At 37.4% G+C, this 18,330-nt stretch overlaps 1 protein-coding gene across 2 annotated transcripts in view; it reads right to left on the reverse strand.

The window, feature by feature from the left end:
• Positions 1-323: 323 nt before the first annotated feature.
• LOC123557984 (uncharacterized) overlaps positions 324-18,330 on the reverse strand; it is a 31,153-nt gene continuing 13,146 nt past the window's right edge. For both annotated transcript variants that reach the window (XM_045349829.2, XM_045349830.2), the window contains exons 2-3: positions 15,310-16,152; positions 324-5,346 (exon numbers count right to left, since the gene is read on the reverse strand). In XM_045349829.2, coding sequence (XP_045205764.2) covers positions 515-5,346; positions 15,310-16,015 — 5,538 coding nt within the window. In that variant the 5' untranslated portion in view covers positions 16,016-16,152 and the 3' untranslated portion in view covers positions 324-514. The remainder of the gene's footprint in view (positions 5,347-15,309; positions 16,153-18,330) is intronic.

Here is an 18,330-nt window from a genome sequence, read left to right on the forward strand (position 1 = left end):
AATGTTTGTCGTACAATTCAAAACCTGGTTACATGAGGTCAGAAACTAGATCAAATGGTCAAAACATAGAAAGACCTTGCTTACACTTAATGTTGATCCTCATAAAACTCTGCTAGAATGTTTATCTTTTTGGAAAGTAAGTAGGTTTCAAAACTGGGTTACCTGAGGTCACTGGGTAAAATAATTGAAAAACTTTTTTTTAACACTCTAAGAGGTCACATTTTGTACTTGATCATCATAAAACTGTCTCATGTATAACTAAATCAAAATTTTCTGAAACTTTCGAGTAATTCACATTGGAACATAGATTCAATGACGCTGCACAACAGAAAATTAATTTAATCTAATTTTCAATTAAACAGTACATTGGAACATATGCATTAAAATATTATCAAAAAAAGGCCTGTGCGCCTTAATGAGATACAGGCATAATACGAAATCGATATTGGCACAAGGGCTTTCAAAACCTCTCTTTGTATTAGGTACACCGGCCCTGTAAAATAATCTATAATCATTAGTTTGTGCACAGAGCCACACCAGAAGAAGACATACGTTTATTTACGGAATCGGCTTCTGTTTCTCCAGGTGTATGATATTTCCGTGCGTAATCTTGAAATAGCGTTCTATACATTTGTTTTGACACATGAGTTTTGTTTTCCTCACTACACATTCTTAAATAATCAGTATACATCTTCGCCGTTTTAACGCTTTTTGGAAGAGGAGTATGATTGGGAAAGTTGGCAAGGTAAATATCTAAATGTTTATGTACGGTGTCAATTTTCTCTTCTGGGGTTTTGTTACTTGGTACACCTTTTCCTCTCATGTCTTGAACAGTCGAATTCCGAGCTTTCTGTGCGAATGCAGTACATATGTAACTGCTGCTAATACAGAGCGTTCTTATAAAGAATGTTTTACACACAGACACGTGTTTACCATCAATCTCAAAGGAAAATAGTCTGTGTACCTGTCTCAATTTACTCGTTTTTGTTGCCACTTGTTTAACTTGCGACAAAACAAACTCCTTTTGTGCTGTATATGATCCTAACTTCCAGAACGCTTCAAATATAAGCATTCTAGTTTCTTCCGAGATTTTTTCTGTACATCTTTGTTTACATTTTGTACAATCGACTGGTTGCAAATGTCTTGCAGAAACTACTTTACCCTTTGTGTTCATGTATGCCTGTCCCTCTGATCTCAGTTTTTTCCTGACATTTTTCTTCCAGTTTTCTGGCCTTCCTTTCACTCTTTTAACTGACTCGTTTTCACTTTTTTCTCTATTCTTCAATTTCTCCTTACCTGATTTTCCTGAAGTGTTTATCATTTCCTGACTATGAGTATTATTCAACAATTCAGCGTTATCTTCACTCTTTGTGGTGTTAATGTTAATGTCATTTGACGCATCAGTTGGCAACACAGATATGCTGGTCTGTGTCACTGTCATCATTTGGTAACACATATTGTTTGCTGTTTCATCCTTATCTTGCATTAAAGTTGGTTGTGACAAACGTTCTGTAACAGGCAATCCTTCCGAACATCTATCTTGGAAATTCGAGTGAGCAGAAAAATACGATCTTGCAGACTGGTTAAAAGTTCCATGTTGTAATGTCTCCGGTTGGAAAGTCTGGATTGGCTTTCCATTTTGCGTTATAATTCCCGGCCCGAATGTTTCATCCTGAGCAATCAGTGTTTCACAAGTTCCTGCCTGTGCAGTCAAGTAACATCCTCTCTCATGTGCAGTGTCGGGAGATAAATCTTTTTTCTCATCCAATACATCTTTATTTTCATTTCTTCTTTTTACTGCAATGTATCGTTCCTGAGCACCTATAGGATATTTCTCTGTATAGTCTTTAAATATTTTTCTATACATATGGTTTGAGACTGGTGTTTTATCTTCCTCCCTACACATAATTATATATTCATCATACAATATGACCAAGTTGATTCTTTTTCGAAAATTCATGCACATAGGATATTTTGCCAGATAAATGTCTAAATGTTTATGCACGCTGGCAATTTGTTCCTCTGATGTTTTGTTACTTGGTACACCTTTTCCCCTTCTGTCTTGAACAATCATATCGCGAGCTTTCTGTTCAAATGCAGTACATATGTAACTGCCGCTAATTCCGAGCGTTTTTGTAAAGAATGTTTTACACACACACACATATTTACTATTAACCTCAAAGGAGAATAATCTGTGTACCTGTCTCAATTTATTTGTTTTTGTTGCCACCTGCTTAACTCGCGACAAAACAAACTCTTTTTGCGCTGTGTATGACCCCAATTTCCAGAAGGATTCAAATATTATCTTTCTGGTTTCTTCCGAGATTTTTTCTGAACATCTTTGCTTGCACTTTGAACAATCAACTGGTTGCAAATGTTTAGCAGAAACAAATTTACCCTTTGCGTTAATATAAGCCTTTCCCTCTGTTCTCAATGTTTTCCTAACATTTTTCTTCCAGGTTACAGGTCTTCCTTCCCTTCCTCTTTTCACTGATTCAGTTTTGTTTTCTCTTTTTTCTTTATTTCCAAATTTCTCCTTCTTTGCAGTTTTTATCACTACTGGAAAGGGAGTTTTATTTAATATTTCAGCATCAGCTTCACTTTGTGTGATGGCAATGTCACTGTCATATGACGTATCAGTCGGCAACACAGACAAGCTGGTCTGAGGCAATGTTATCACTGGGTTGTCCATATTGTTGGCAGTTGCATCAACAGCTTGCGTAACAGTTGGTTGTGACGAACGTTCTGTACCAAGGAATCCTGGTGAACATTCAGCTTGGAAAATCGAGTGGGTATGAAAATGTGTCCCTGCATCATACTGGCTACACGTTCCATCTAGTAATGTATTTGGGTGGGAAGTCTGGTTTTGATATTCGCCCCAAGTCATACTGCCTTGAACACATGTTTTATCCTGTGTAATCCGTCGTTTACAAGTTTCTGCCTGCGCAGGCACGTAACTCCCATTCTTTTGTGCACTGCCGAAAGACGAATTTTTCTTCTCGTCCAATACGTCAACCTTTTCATTCCTTCGTGCGATTTCAACAAACCATTCCTGAGCACTTCTAGGATATCTCCACATATATTCTTTATATATTTTGCTATACATGTGTTTGGACACAGGTGTTTTGTCTTCCTCTCTGCACAAAACAACATACTCATCATACAACTTCACCATTTTGATTCTTTTTTGAAGATTATTGTTCATAAAATAGTTTGCTAGATAAATGTCTAAATGTTTATGTACGCTGTCAATGCGCTCCCCCGATATTTTGTTTCTTGGTACACCTCCTCTTCTGTCTTTAACAATCACATCCCGAGCTTTTTGTATGAATGCGTTACATATGTAACCGCCGCTAATACCAAGCGTTCTTGTAAAGAATGTTTTACACACAAACACACATTTACCATTTACCTCAAAGGAGAAAAGTCTGTGTACCTTTCTCAATGTATTTGTTTTTGTTGCCACTTGCTTAACTCGCGACAAAACAAACTCTTTCTGTGCCGTGTAAGATCCCAACTTCCAGAAAGCTTCAAATATTATCTTTCTTGTATCTTCCGAGATGTTTTCTGTACATCTTTGCTTACACTTTGTACAATCAACTGGCTGCAAATATTTTGCAGGGACTAATTTACCCTTTGTGTTGATGTAGGCCTGACCTGTCGTTCTCAATCTTTTCCTTATATTTCTCTTCCAGGTTTCTGGCCTTCCTTTCCTTCTTGTCAATAATTCGATTTCATTTTCATTCTTTTCATTATTCTTTAACAAGTCCTTACTTGATTGTCCTGGCAAGTTTATTATTTCCTGATCAGAGGATTTATTTAACATTTCAGTGTCGGTTTCAGTTTGCATAATGCCATTGTTATCTTCATGCAAACTGTCAGTTGGGAACACAGACATACTAGTCTGAGGAACTGTTATCACTGGCATACCCGTATTATTTCCTTTTGCTTCAGTGACTTGCAATAAAGGTAACTTTGGAAAACTTTCTGTACCAAATAATTCCTGCAATCTTTCATCTTTGGACTTCGAGTGGGATCGTGCATCATACTGGCTAAATGTTTCATGTTGTAATGTATTTGGTTCGAAAGCCTCACTTCGGTTTCCGCCCGTGGTTACAATTCCTTGCACAAATTTTTCATCCTGTGTATTTACCCTTTCACAAATTTCAGCCTGTGCAGGCAAGTTAATCCTCTTATATGCTATGTCATGAGAAAAATCTCCCTCCCCATCGGACATAACTTTATTCTCATTTCCTCGACTGATTTCAATTGATCGCATCTGAGCAGTTGTAGGATATTTCCGAACATAGTCTTTAAATATCCTCCTATACATGTGTATCGACACAGGTTTTTTGTTTTCCTCACAACATACAGTTTTATATTCATCATACCACTTCACCGCACTGATGCTATTTTGTTGAGATTTATCAAAGGCATATTTCTCTAAGTAAATATCTAAATGGTTATGTACGCTGTCAATTTGCTCCTCTGATGTTTTGTTAGATGGTACACTTTTTCCTCTTCCGTCTTGAACAAACACATTCTGAGCTTTCTGTTCAAATGCTTTGCGTATGTAACTGCCGCTAATGCCGAGTGTTCTAGTAAAGAACTTTTTACACACAGACACACATTTACCATTAATCTCAAAGGAGAATAGTCTGTGTACCTGTCTCAATTTATTTGTTTTTGTTGCCACCTGCTTAACTCGCGACAAAACAAACTCTTTTTGTGCTGTGTAAGATCCCAACTTCCAGAACCATTCAAATATTACTTTTCTTGTTTCTTCCAGTATTTTTTCTGTACACCTCTGCTTACACTTTGTACAGTCAATTGGCTGCAAATGTTTTGCAGGGACTAGTTTACCCCTTGCGCTTACATATGCCTTTCCCATTGTTTTCAATGTTTTTCTTATATTTGACTGCCAAGTGTCTGGCCTTCTTTCCCTGTTTCTTATAAAATATTTTTCTTTTTCACCTTTTTCTTTATTAGTAAATATCTCCTCACTAGGTTTTCCTGGAGAGTTCATCAATTCCTGGACTCTTGCACTTCTTAACATTTCTTTTATAACTTCAGCTTCAGTTTGTGTGATGTCATTGTTATTGTCATGTGTCAGCGGCACAGACACACTGATCTGAGGCACTGTTATCATTGGCCTATCCATATCGTTTGCTTCTGCATTAAAACTTTGAGTACCAGTCAATTTTTGAGAAAATCCTCCATGGAAAAACAAACCAGTACAACAAGGTCTTACATTCCCCTTCTCGCTAATGACATCTTTATTTTGACTTGCTTGATCATTTTCAGTTAACTGTTCCTGAGCCCCAAGTGAAGTGAAAACATCACGACCTGAAAGCAGAAATAAAAGACAGCTTATTGGGAGCTAGATCTCAGTATGTATAGCATGCCCATAGATATAAAATTCATAGTTCCCTGTGAAATAATATCAAATGTTCTTATAAACTCAAAGTACAACAAGAGTGCCAGACTGTCAAAAATACGCCCATCATCGAACTTGGCCTAATTCAAGGGCCATAATCCAAGAGTGCCACGGGCGATTTGGGTGGTTATCGAACTTGGCCTAGATATTATGCCCACAAACATTGTAAACAAGTCTAGTGAAGATCGGATGAAAACTGACTTAGACAGCGGACAATTTTCCGAGAAATTCAAGGGCCATGATACAAGAGTGCCTAAGGCGATTTGGCTGGTTATCAAATTTAGCCGAGATATTATGCAAACAAATATTGTCAGCAAGTTTGGTGAAGATAGGATGAAAATGGCTCGACTTAGAGAGCGGACATGACAAAATTTGCATTTTTACAAGTAATTCAAGGGCCATAATCCAGGAGTGTCTGGAGCGATTTGGGTGGTTATCCGAGATATTATGCCCAAAATCATTGTCAGCAAGTTTGGTGAATATCGGATGAAAACTATTCGACACGTGAGAGTGGACAAGGCTAAATTTGCAGTTTTTCAAGAAATTCAAGGGCCATAATCCAAGATTGCCTCGGGCGATTTGATCTGTTATTGAACTTGGCCGAGATATTATGCCCACAAACATTGTCCGCAAGTTTGGTGAAGATCAGATAAGAACTGTACAACTAAAAGAGCAGACATGCTTTTGGACGCGACCAAAACCCGATAGAGCACCCACCCGCCTGCTGCCTGCCATGGGTGTCCCTTTCTTTCAGTTGTCTTTAAAGGTGGTCAAGCCTTCCCATATGAACAAATCTGAGGCAGAATTTTATACAGATTCTTCGAAGATCACGCAATAACCTCGGAGTCCACATTTTGGTTAAATGATTGTTCTGTAAAAAAGGTTTTGTCACATTATGGACGTTAGAACATGACTTTTGTTTCAAAACTAACATGACAATGCCAAATCAAGGGAATTCCCTGAAAAACAGCTTTTCAAACATGTTCTATTTTCAGTAAAACTGACCTTGAACTGACAGTTACCTTGACCCTAGTGGCGAACAAGAAGACCCTGAAGGCCCTGTATCGCTCACCAGACCTATGGACCTAATGATCACCAAGATTAACATTCTGACCAAGTTTCATTAAGATATGGTCATAAATGTGGCCTCTATAGTGTTAACTGGCTTTTCCTTTGATTTTACCAAGTGACCTAGTTTTTGACCCCACATGACCCAGATTCGAATTTAACCTAAAGATAATAAAGATTAACGTTCTGACCAAGTTTCATGAAGAAACAATCATACATGTGGCCTCTAGATTGTTAACAAGCTTTACCTCTAATTTGACCTGGTGACCTAGTTTTTGACCCCACTTGACCCAGATTGGAACTTGATCTTTAGGTCATTAAGATTAACATTCTGACCAAGTTTCATTAAGATACGGTCATAAATGTGGCCTCTAGAGAGTTAACTAGCTTTTTCTTTGATTTGACCTAGTGACCTAGTTTTGACCCCACATGACCCAGATTTGAACTTGACCTAAAGATCATTACGATTAACATTCTGACCAAGATTCATGAAGATACAGTCATAATATGACATCTAGAGTGTTAACAAGTTTTTCCTTTGATTTTTTGACCTGGTGACCTAGTTTTTGATCCCACAAAATCCAGATTCGAACATGCCCTAGAGGTCATCAAGACAAACATTCTGATTAAGTTTCATAGAGATAAAGCCATGAATGTGGTTTCTAGGGTGTTAACAAGCTTTTTGTTTGATTTGACCTGGTGACCTAGTTTTTGATCTCAGATGATCCAATATCAAGATCGTCCAAGATTTTATTGAGAATAACATTCTGACAAAGTTTCATTAAGATTGGGCCAAAATTGTGACCTCAAGAGTGTTAGCAAGCTTTTCCTTTGATTTGACCTAATGACCTTGTTTTTAACCCCACATGACCCAGATTGGAACTTGACCTAAAGATCCTAAAGATTAACGTTCTGACCAAGTTTCATTAGGATATGATCGTAAATGTGGCCTCTGGAGAATTAACTAGCTTTTCCTTTGATTTGACCTGGTGACCTAGTTTTTTATCCCACATGAACCAGATTCGAACTTGACCTAAAGATCATCAAGGTTAACTTTCTGACCATTATTCATGAAGATACAGTCATAAATGTAGCCCCTAGAGTGTTAACAAGTTTTTCCTTTGATTTTTGGACCTGGTGACCTAGTTTTTGACCCAGATTTGATCTTAATCTAAAGATCAACAAGATTAACATTCTGATCAAGTTCCAAAGAGATATTGCCATAAATGTGGCCTCTAGAGTGTAAACAAGCTTTTCCTCTGATTTGACCTGGTGACCTTATTTTAAACCCACCTGATCCAGATTTGAACTTCATCTATAGATCACCAAGATTAACATTCTGACCAAGTTTCATTAACTAGCTTTTCCTCTGATTTGACCTGGTGACCTAGTTTTTGACCCCACCTGACCCAGATTTGAACTCGACCTAAAGATCATCAAGATTAATATTCAGAAAAAGTTTCATTAAAATATGGTCATAAATGTGGCCTCTAGAGTGTTAACTAACTTTTCCTTTGATTTGACCTGGTGACCTAGTTTTTGACCCCAATGACCCGGATTCGAACTTACCTTAAAGATCATCAAGATTAACATTTTGACCAAGTTTCATGAAGATACAGTCATAAATGTGGCTTCTATTGTGTTAACAAGCTTTTCCTTTGATTTGACCTGGTGACCTAGTTTTTGACCCAAGATGACCCAATATCGAACTCATCCAAAATTTTATTGAGGGTAACATTCTGACCAAGATTCATTAAGATTGGGACAAAATTGTGACCTCTAGAGTGTTAACAACCTTTTCCTTTGATCTGACCTGGTGACCTAGTTTTTGAAACCAGATGACCCAATACTTAACTCGTCCAAGATTTTATTGAGGGTAACATTCTGACCAAGTTTCATTAAGATTGGGCTAAAATTGTGACCTCTAGAGCGTTAAGAGTCAAATTGTTTACGACGGACGATGGACGACTGGCGACGACTGACACAGGGCGATCACAAAAGCTCACCTTGAGCACTTCGTGCTCAGGTAAGCTAAAAAACCAGTCCCCTAACCTTTCTCTCCAATTAAGCTACCTACATATAAAATTCCATTGCAATATCTCTTTCCTAATTACAGCTACTGAGCGGAAAGTGTTTTTTTTAATTTTTAGTAACAGTGACCCTAAAAACAATCCCAAGCTCATTCTCCATAAAATACCCGCTGTACACCAGTTTAGTGACAGTATGTCAATTGTAATTAAAGATATAAACTGGGAACCTATTTTTCGATGGTTCAATAAAATAAAATAATTAAAATCTACTTTTAGTAGCAGTGATACTGACCCTATGGAAACTAACTGGTTCTTTTTCTATTACCCCCCCCCCCCCCAAAAAAAAAAGTTAAGGCCATACCAGGATTAGAAAAACTACTTATCCATTGTACTTCAAAATTACTAAACAATAGTCTAACGTAGTTCACAAAGCAGCTATGGAATTTTTAAAGTATGCACATAAAATAAGTTACACTGACCTTGATCTTGACCCTACTGAGCACATAATGCAATCCTAACCTTCATTTTTCTATAAGCTACCTATATGCCAAGATTAATTCCAAACACATCAATCCAAACAGAAGTAATTGAGTGGTAACTGTTTTTTCTATTTTTAATAACAGTGACCTTGATCTTGATTCCGCTGATCCAAAATACTATCCAAACCTTGATCTTACTGTAAGCTACACCTATTCTATAGACCAAGTTTCATTTCAATAACTCAACCCAAACCAAAGTCATTGAACAGACACCAAATTCAATCCCAAGCTTGGTCTAACTTCAAGTTTCCAACCGACCAATTTTCATTTCAATACCTCAACCCAAAACAAAGATACTGAACGGACACTACATTTTGTTGACAATTCAAGCAAAAACAAGAACTGTCACTATTGGTGACAAATGCCCCAGAAGCGTACCCAGCAAGAATGCTACAGTTGTCTGTGCAAAACAAATCACACATCATTTCGTGACCTTGACTTGAAAGAGTTAAGGACTAGACAAGAAACACATTTGACTTCTAAGTGTGCCCTGACCTTGGAGCTAGGGGTCTGAGTCTTCCGCATGACACATCATCTGAATATAGGGAAAATTTTTGCCATGTGATTTTAAAATCCCTTCATCAATCACAGAGGTATGGATCGGACAAGAAACAGAACCTGTTAACCTTTAACCTGTAAGTGTGACCTTGACCTTAGAGCTAGGGGACTATGTCTTGCGTATGGCATGTCATCTCATTATGGTACACATTTATGCCAAGTCATTTCAAAATCCCTTCATGGATGGCAGAGTTATGGACTGGACAGGAAACAGACCCTGTTAACCTTTGACCTCTAAGTGTGACCTTGACCTTAGTTCTAAGGACCTGGATCTTGTGCATGACACTCCGTCTCATGGTGGCAAACATTTGTGCCAAGTTATATCAAAATCCCTCCATGCATAAAGAAGAAATGTTCCGGACAAAGTTTTCATTCTTGTATCATTTGACTTCTAAATGTGACCATGATCTAAGACCCTGTTAACCTTTGACCTCTAAGTGTGACCTTGACCATAGACCTAAGGACCTGGTTCTTATGCATGACACTCTGTCTCATGATGGTGAACAATTGTGCCAAATTACATCAAAATCCCTCCATGCATGAAGAGGACATGCTCCTGACATAGTCATTCTTGAATTTGACCTTTGACTTCTAAGTGTAACCTTGACCTTTGACCTAGGGACCTGATTCTTGCGCATGACACTCCGTCTCATGATGGTGAACAATTGTGCCAAGCTTGATCAAAATCCCTCCATGCATGAAGAAGATATGCTCTGGTCAACGTCGGTGGACGCCGCTCGTCCGCCCACCCAAACGGGCAAATAAAAACCTTGTTAAAACATGCAGGTGTCGCGCCCGGAATTCCGCAGCAAATTGAGCAATAAAATTTTTCAATCGTTGTAGACAAATACACCACAGAGAAAGTACAAGTGTTATATTTTAAAGGCTGCTAAAAAAATGTGGCACATTTAATATGTTCACATGTATGATGTAAAATACATTAATTGTATCTATTTCAAGGGCAAAAAGTATTCCTTGTGTTATTTTAGCAAATGATTTTCATTATACAACTAGGCTTTGTGTTTGCAGCTAATGCTACATGCACAATTCATGAAGATGCTGCTACATGCACAATTCATGAACATGCTTGTCAATGAGAAATGTGACAGACCAGTAATTTAACAGATATTTCTTTAAAAGTTTTTTCTTTTAGCACGGTTTGCCTTTATACGAAACAGAGCAAATTCTTTCAACAACTTTGGAAAATGACCATCAAAAGAAAATTCATGCTTAATGGGAATTTATGAACTTCAATAAAATGTTTTAGAAGAGAGGATGTTCTTGAACCAGGGACAAGCATTGGAGAAAAGACACTGAGTGATCACAATAGCTCATCTTGAACTCCTTATGCTCTGGTAAGTTCACTGAAGCAAGACGGCCATCAAGCCCTTTATAGCTCACTTTACTTACTTCTTCAAACCTGACCCGCTTTCAGGAGACAACCAATTTTAGGAAGTTTCATGATGACTGGGAGGAAAAATTGGTTTTTATAGTGTTAACTAACAAGATTTATTTAAAAAAATGATCTACTTTTTGACCTCAGATAGGTACACAAATTTCAAACTTGATCTAGAGTTCATGAAGACAAACAATTTCACAATGTTTCATGAAGATCAGGTAGAAAATAGCTCATCTAGAGTTAATAAGGTTTTTCTACGATTTATCCTAGTGACCTAGTTTTTGACCAAAGATAACACAGTTTCATACATGACAAAGATTTTAACAAGAGCACCGCCTTGTGGGTGCTGACGCTCATCTGATTTTTTTTTGTATAACAGAAAAATTGTCCTACCCATGATTTTCTAAGTCCAAGAAGGGCTATAATTCTTGCAAAAAGCAGGCTGGAGTTATATTTCTTGATGTACATAGTCAGCTTATGATGGTGAACAACTGTTGCAAGTTTCAAAGCAATAGCTTGAATAGTTTAGGAGAAAAGCTGACCTAAACATAAAACATAATCAATAAATCTGATATTTTCTAAGTCCAAAAGGGGCCATAAGTTTTGCAAAAAGCAGGACTGAGTTATGTTTCTTGCTGTACATGGTCACCTTATGATGGTGAACAAGTGTTGCAAGTTTTAAAGCAATAGCTTTGATAGTTTATGAGAAAAGCTGACTTAAACATATTACTCAACCAAGAAAACTGATTTTCTAAGTCCAAAAGGGGCAATAATTCTTGAAAAAAGCAGAATGGAGTTATGTTTCTTGATGTACAGGGTCAGCTTATGATGGTGAACAGGTGTTGCAAGTTTCAAAGCAATAGCTTTGATAGTTTAAGAGAAACAGTTGACCTAAACATAAAACTTAACCAAGAAATCTGATATTTTCTAAGTCCAAAAGGGGCCATAAATCTTGCAAAAAGCAGGATGGAGTTATGTTTCTTGCTGTACAGGGTTAGCTTATAATAAGGGGAACAAGTGTTGCAAGTTTTAAAGCAATAGCTTTGATAGTTTAGGAGAAAAGCTGACCTAAACATAAAACTTAACCAAGAAAACTGATTTTCTAAGTCCAAAAGGGGCAATAATTCTTGCAAAAAGCAGGATGGAGTTATGTTTCTTAATGTACAGGGTCAGCTTATGATGGTGAACAAGCGTTGCAAGTTTTAAAGCAATAGCTTTGATAGTTTAGGAGAAAAGCTGACCTAAACATAAAACTTAACCAAGAAAACTGATTTTCTAAGTCCAAAAGGGGCAATAATTCTTGCAAAAAGCAGGATGGAGTTATGTTTCTTAATGTACAGGGTCAGCTTATGATGGTGAACAAGTGTTGCAAGTTTCAAAGCAATAGCTTTGATAGTTTAGGAGAAAAGCTGACCTAAACATAAAACTTAACCAGGCAACGCCGACGCCGATCAAGTGATGACAATAACTCATCATTTTTTTTCAAAAAATCAGATGAGCTAAAAAGGCAAAAATTCTGATAAAATTTCATGAACATCAGGTAAAAATTGTGACATTTGGGTATTAACAAGGATTTTCTTTGATCTGACATAATGACCTAATTTCTTGGTTACAAATAAACCTAAATTCCAAACATTCTGGTCATATTTCATATAAATCAGGTAGGCAACTTGTTTTCTGGATTGTTAAACAAGAGGGTTATGATGACCCTGAATCGCTCACCTAAGTAATAAGAGCCACATGTTTCAAATGGAAAATTGACTTTAAAATATTAGAAAGTAGGTCAGTAGGTCACATTCATGGTCACTGAAAGACAGTTTTAAGATTGGTGTGCAAAACTGTACATGTCATCCACATTTCAAGTCTGTACCTTAAAAAACAAACAAGAGCTGTCTCCATAGGATGACACATGCCCCCGATGGCACTTTGAATGAATAGTTATGGCCGATGTTAGAGTTTAGGACCCTTGACCTACGGAGCTGGGTCTTGCGCACGACACGTCGTCTTACTGTGTCACACATTCATGCGTAGTTATTTTAAAATCCATGCATGAATGACAATGATATGGACCGGACACGTCCATCAATGCACAATCATGAAAAATGACCTTTAATGTCTAAGTGTGACCTTTACCTTTGAGCTACGGACCTGGGTCTTGCGTGCGACACGTCATCCTACTGTGGTACACATTCATGCCAAGTTATTTGAAAATCCATCCATCGATGACAAAGATATGGACCGGACACGCCCATCAATGCACTATCCTTTATTGTCTAAGTGTGACCTTGACCTTTGAGCTACGGACCTGGGTCTTGCGCGCGACACATCGTCTTACTGTGGTACACATTCATGCCAAGTTATTTGAAAATCCATCCATCGATGACAAAGATATGGTCCAGACACGCCCATCAATGCACTAATCTTTAACGTCTAAGTGTGACCTTGACCTTTGAGCTACGGACCTGGGTCTTGCACGCGACACGTCGTCTTACTGTGGTACACATTCATGCCAAGTTATTTGAAAATCCATCCATCCATGACAAAGATATGGTCCGGACATGCCCATCAATGCACTAATCTTTAACGTCTAAGTGTGACCTTGACCTTTGAGCTACGGACCTGGGTCTTGCGCGCGACACGTCATCTTACTGTGGTACACATTCATGCCAAGTTATTTGAAAATCCATCCATCGATGACAAAGATATGGACCGGACACGCCCATCAATGCACTATCCTTTAATGTCTAAGTGTGACCTTGACCTTTGAGCTACGGACCTGGGTCTTGCGCGCGACATGTCGTCTTACTGTGGTACACATTCATGCCAAGTTATTTGAAAATCCATCCATCGATGACAAAGATATGGACCAGACACGAAAATTGCGGACAGACTGACAGACCGACGGACCGACAGACGGTTCAAAAACTATATGCCTCCCTTCGGGGGCATAAAAAGTAGGTCAGTAGGTCAAGGTCACAGTCAAGTGATCCCTAATCGCTTGGGTCATCAGGTAATTATAATTAAACAGTCTAGGAAATATGACCTGATAATTTTTGAAGTATTTTTTCCTATATAACTCATAATTATAACAAGTGATCCCCAGGGCGGGGCCTCGTTTCATCCAATGGGCATAATTTGAACAAACTTGTTAGAGATCCACCAGGCAATGTTACATACCAAATATCAAATGCCTAGGCCCTGAACTTTCAGACAAGAAGATCTTTAATTTCTTTTCCTATATAAGTCTGTTAAACTTGGTACCCCCACTGCAGGGCCTCTTTTCACCCAAGGGACATAACTTGAACAATTTTGGTAGAGAAACACTAGGAAAGGCAACATACTTAATATCAAAGGTCTAGGTCATGTGGTTTTAGACAAGAAATTTTTTAAAGTCTTTTTACTATATAAGTCAATGTAAAACTTGTGATCCCCGGGGCGGGGCCTCTTTTCACCCCAGGGGCATAATTTGAACAATCTTGACAGAGGACCACAATATGCCAAATATCAAGGCTCTACGCCTTGCGGTTTTGGCCAAGAAGATTTTTAAAGTTTTTCCTTTGGGTTGCCATGACAACCAGAGTTCTGCATGGAATTTAATTCTTTGAAAAATTTTGAAAGGGGACCACCCCAATGATCATTCCTGTGAAGTTTGGTGTAATTCTGACCAGTGGTTTTCAAGAAGAAGACTTTTTTTTTCAAAATGTTGACGGACGCACAACTGACGACGGACATTGAGCGGTCACAAGAGCTCACCATGAGCCTTTGGCTCAGGTGAGCTTAAAAGGGTTTATTTTTAATGGTTTTACTTAGTGATCTACTTTTGATCCCAGATCATCCGGTTTCAGCCAAGAAGAATTTCATTAATTTAGGAAAAACTTTCTGACCAAGTCTTCTGTAGATCAGGTAGGAAATATAGTCTATTGAGTGTTAACAATGTTTTTCTATAATAATAAATTTGACCTTGTGACATAACAGTGACCTCTAGACTGTTGCCAAACTTTACAAAGTTTTTAAATCATCTGACCTAGTGATCTAGTTTTTGATCCCATATGACCTAATTTAAAATAAGTCCAAAATTTATTAAGGAAAACATTCTAAGTTTCATTAACACTGGGCAAAAAAGTGATCTCTAGGGTGTTAAATTGTTGACAACTGATGGTGATGATAGACCACAAAGGACACAGGGTGGTCACAATATCTCACCTTGAGCACAGTGTGCTCTTGTGAGCTAAGAAACATGTTCATAATACAGATTATGTCTGATTTTGTTTGTGTCACCTTTTGGCTCTGCTACTTCTTTGTCTTTGACTTGACTAGAACTAAGTCTTGAAAATGATTTGCAAGTGGTGTTTCCTTGCTTTATTTCTCTTGTTTCTTTAAGCTTTGTTATAAAATCTTCCGGCTCTGATTGTTCCAATGTTTCTGGATTTTCTGCTGGCAAGTCTTCATTTTCTATGGGTTCCACTTTTACTACAATATTTATCGGAACTTCTTTAATACAATGCACTGGTCCTAAGTTCTCTCCATGCTCAGTTTGTTCTTCAATAGATTTGGGCACAAGTTCAATATTTGCAGTTGTCTGTTTCAATGGTTCCGAGTCATTTTCATAATCAATAATGAAAGAATCAAATATTTCCCCATCTTGATTTTCAATTTTAACAACACTTGATTTTGAAACCCTTGAGTCATTTATATCATATTTAAAGTCTGTTTCAGTCTTACTCAATTCATCTTGATTCACTTCAGTTTTAATATCACATTTTACAGAGGTAGGGATCTGCATTTCTGCAGCATAATTAAACTCTTCTGAATTACTTTCAGTCTCATCCTGACAAACCATTTGTTCAGGAGATAATGGTTTTACTGTATTAGCCTCATCTGCATGCAAAGCAACACATTTTTCAAGAGCTTTTTTTCTGCATTTGACAGTATGTAACTTTGTATTATTTAATCTTTGTCGTTTTTCGGCTTTCATCTTTAGCATTCCTTCACAACAGATCGTTCAGAGGAAGACATCACCACTCGTTTTCTTCGAATTGTCTAACTGACGTGACTACTGGTGGACTGATGTTGGGTTTATTTCCCTTGCAGTCGTGCAGGTTTGTCAGCTTGTTTTGGGGACTGAAAAGAAAATTAATGCACATTACTTTTAATATGAACTCAGAACGTATACAATAAGGGCAAAGAAATAATATATCCCTTTGGGGTTACCAGACTGACCTTAAACTTGAGCCCCAACCCTAATACTGTTTAATAATTTGAAAAAAAAAAATTTCATCAAAAGTGTTTGAGGCATGTTCACCTGATATTTGCAGCATATCATGACAAGTGTTCAAGGCAAACTAAAACATTTCCATAATGGTCACCTGACACTGTTTTTATTTTCTCATTTTTGTGTCTTAACCCCATTTGTTTACCTATCCATTATTGAACCACAACATCCGCATTGACTTTCATGAGAAACTGATGACCTAACGTGAAAATTGTAGCATCTCATTAATTCTGAATGCTAAAAGGTCAACATTTTTTATACAGTATTTATAAATTTAACCCAACCTATAATCATCAATGAAAGTACATAAAAACATACAGTGTTATCAGTGAAAGTACATAAAAACATACTGTAAAAAATTTAAATCCACATAATATTATCTATGCCATCCTTAACCTAACCTCAGTTTTTCTATACACTACCTAAATGCCAGTTTAATTCCAATATATAAATCAAAACTTTAGTTATTTTAAGCAGATTTTTGCTTCTATTTTAGTACAAGTGACCTTGACCTTCACCTTGACCCTAGTGACCTTATATGATCTCCAAAGCTTCATCTCCATGCATGGTACTCAGTATACTAAGTTTTATTGCAATTAGCCACTCCTAACGTTTTTGCAAGAAGACAAAAGTTTCAAAGCCCGCAAACAAACCGGCCCACCCAATGACAGTCTCCTTCTGGTTATCAGTTGTTTTTTGAACACCTGACTGAAAATGAATTAAAAACATATCAAAGCAAAAGGTTAGACTGTGACAATTTGTAATTTATGATAAATATATAGTGTCACAGATTTCTTGCATAATTCCTGGCTAGGTTTAAATAAGCGGTTTGGAGACCTAAAACACTTGGTAAACACAATGTCATACTTGATTTCAATTTTTTACACTAGATGAATTCTAGCAAAAAAAATCTGAGAAACAGCATGAACAACAAGAGCTCTATCATGACAGCATGTTCCACTAGTCAAAGGACTGTTTCTACCTAAGAATAGGTATACTGTCCAAATTCATGTAAGAGTTATAATATTTGATGCTATGATTTTGCTTAATTGCACACTACATCCGTGTTAAGTTTTAACCAATTATCTGCATTAGTTTTAGAGATTTTAGTAATTTCTAAGCAAACCTTTAAACTGCATTTTCTCATAACTCTTACATTAACTTGGAAAATCTAGGTTGAAGTTTTGCATACAAAGTCAGAGTTCTGCCGAGGCTGCGTTTTTGCACCATTGGCGCGAAAAAAATAAGAATGGCGCAGCAAATTTCGCGTCGGTGGGCCTTTGGCGCGCCAGAAAATCTGACACTCGAACCCGATAACAATTGCTAGTTTGCCGGTCTTGCACGGTAGATAGACATACCTCCAGGGGAGATCACTGTGACGGATTTGAAAAAATAATGTGTCGTGATAATTGCACCATGATTGTATCAAAATGGCGGCCGCACCGAAAGGAAAAGCGATTTTGCACAAATGATTCAGTCCTTCTGCCCCTAAGAAAATGAACCAGACTTTAGTTACACTGGGGAAAGATACAAATAGAAATGATACATTGAACAAAAGCGACGATTCAACTACATATGTCGCTGAACATTAAACAACAACCCCAGAATCACAGTGATTCGACCCCCACCCAGTCAAGTAATTTGAGTAGAGCGAAAAAGTAAGAGTAAAACATCTGACAAAAAGAGCTTTCAGAAGAAGTTATTGGTTGAGTATACATGGTTAAGTTATAAGGAAAAGAGAATAAATGGCATGAACTTTGTGTATAATTTTACATTTAAAAAAAAAAATACACTTCTTAAATGCATAAGAAATGTAAAGTCTTTTTAATGTAAAATTGGTTCTTTTTGAATGGCCCCAAAAGTTTCAGAATGGCCCCATGTTTTCAGGGTAGATGGGCCATGGGCCCATCATGCTGAAATCCTCGGCAGAACTCTGCAAAGTGCTGTTTCCAAGGTCAATACATGCAGGTATTGAACTGAAACTTAATGCAAGTTATTAAGGCGAATAAAAACAGCTAAAAGTGCAT

This window comes from Mercenaria mercenaria, chromosome 5 (assembly GCF_021730395.1).
Source record: "Mercenaria mercenaria strain notata chromosome 5, MADL_Memer_1, whole genome shotgun sequence".
NCBI classification, from domain to species: domain Eukaryota; kingdom Metazoa; phylum Mollusca; class Bivalvia; order Venerida; family Veneridae; genus Mercenaria; species Mercenaria mercenaria.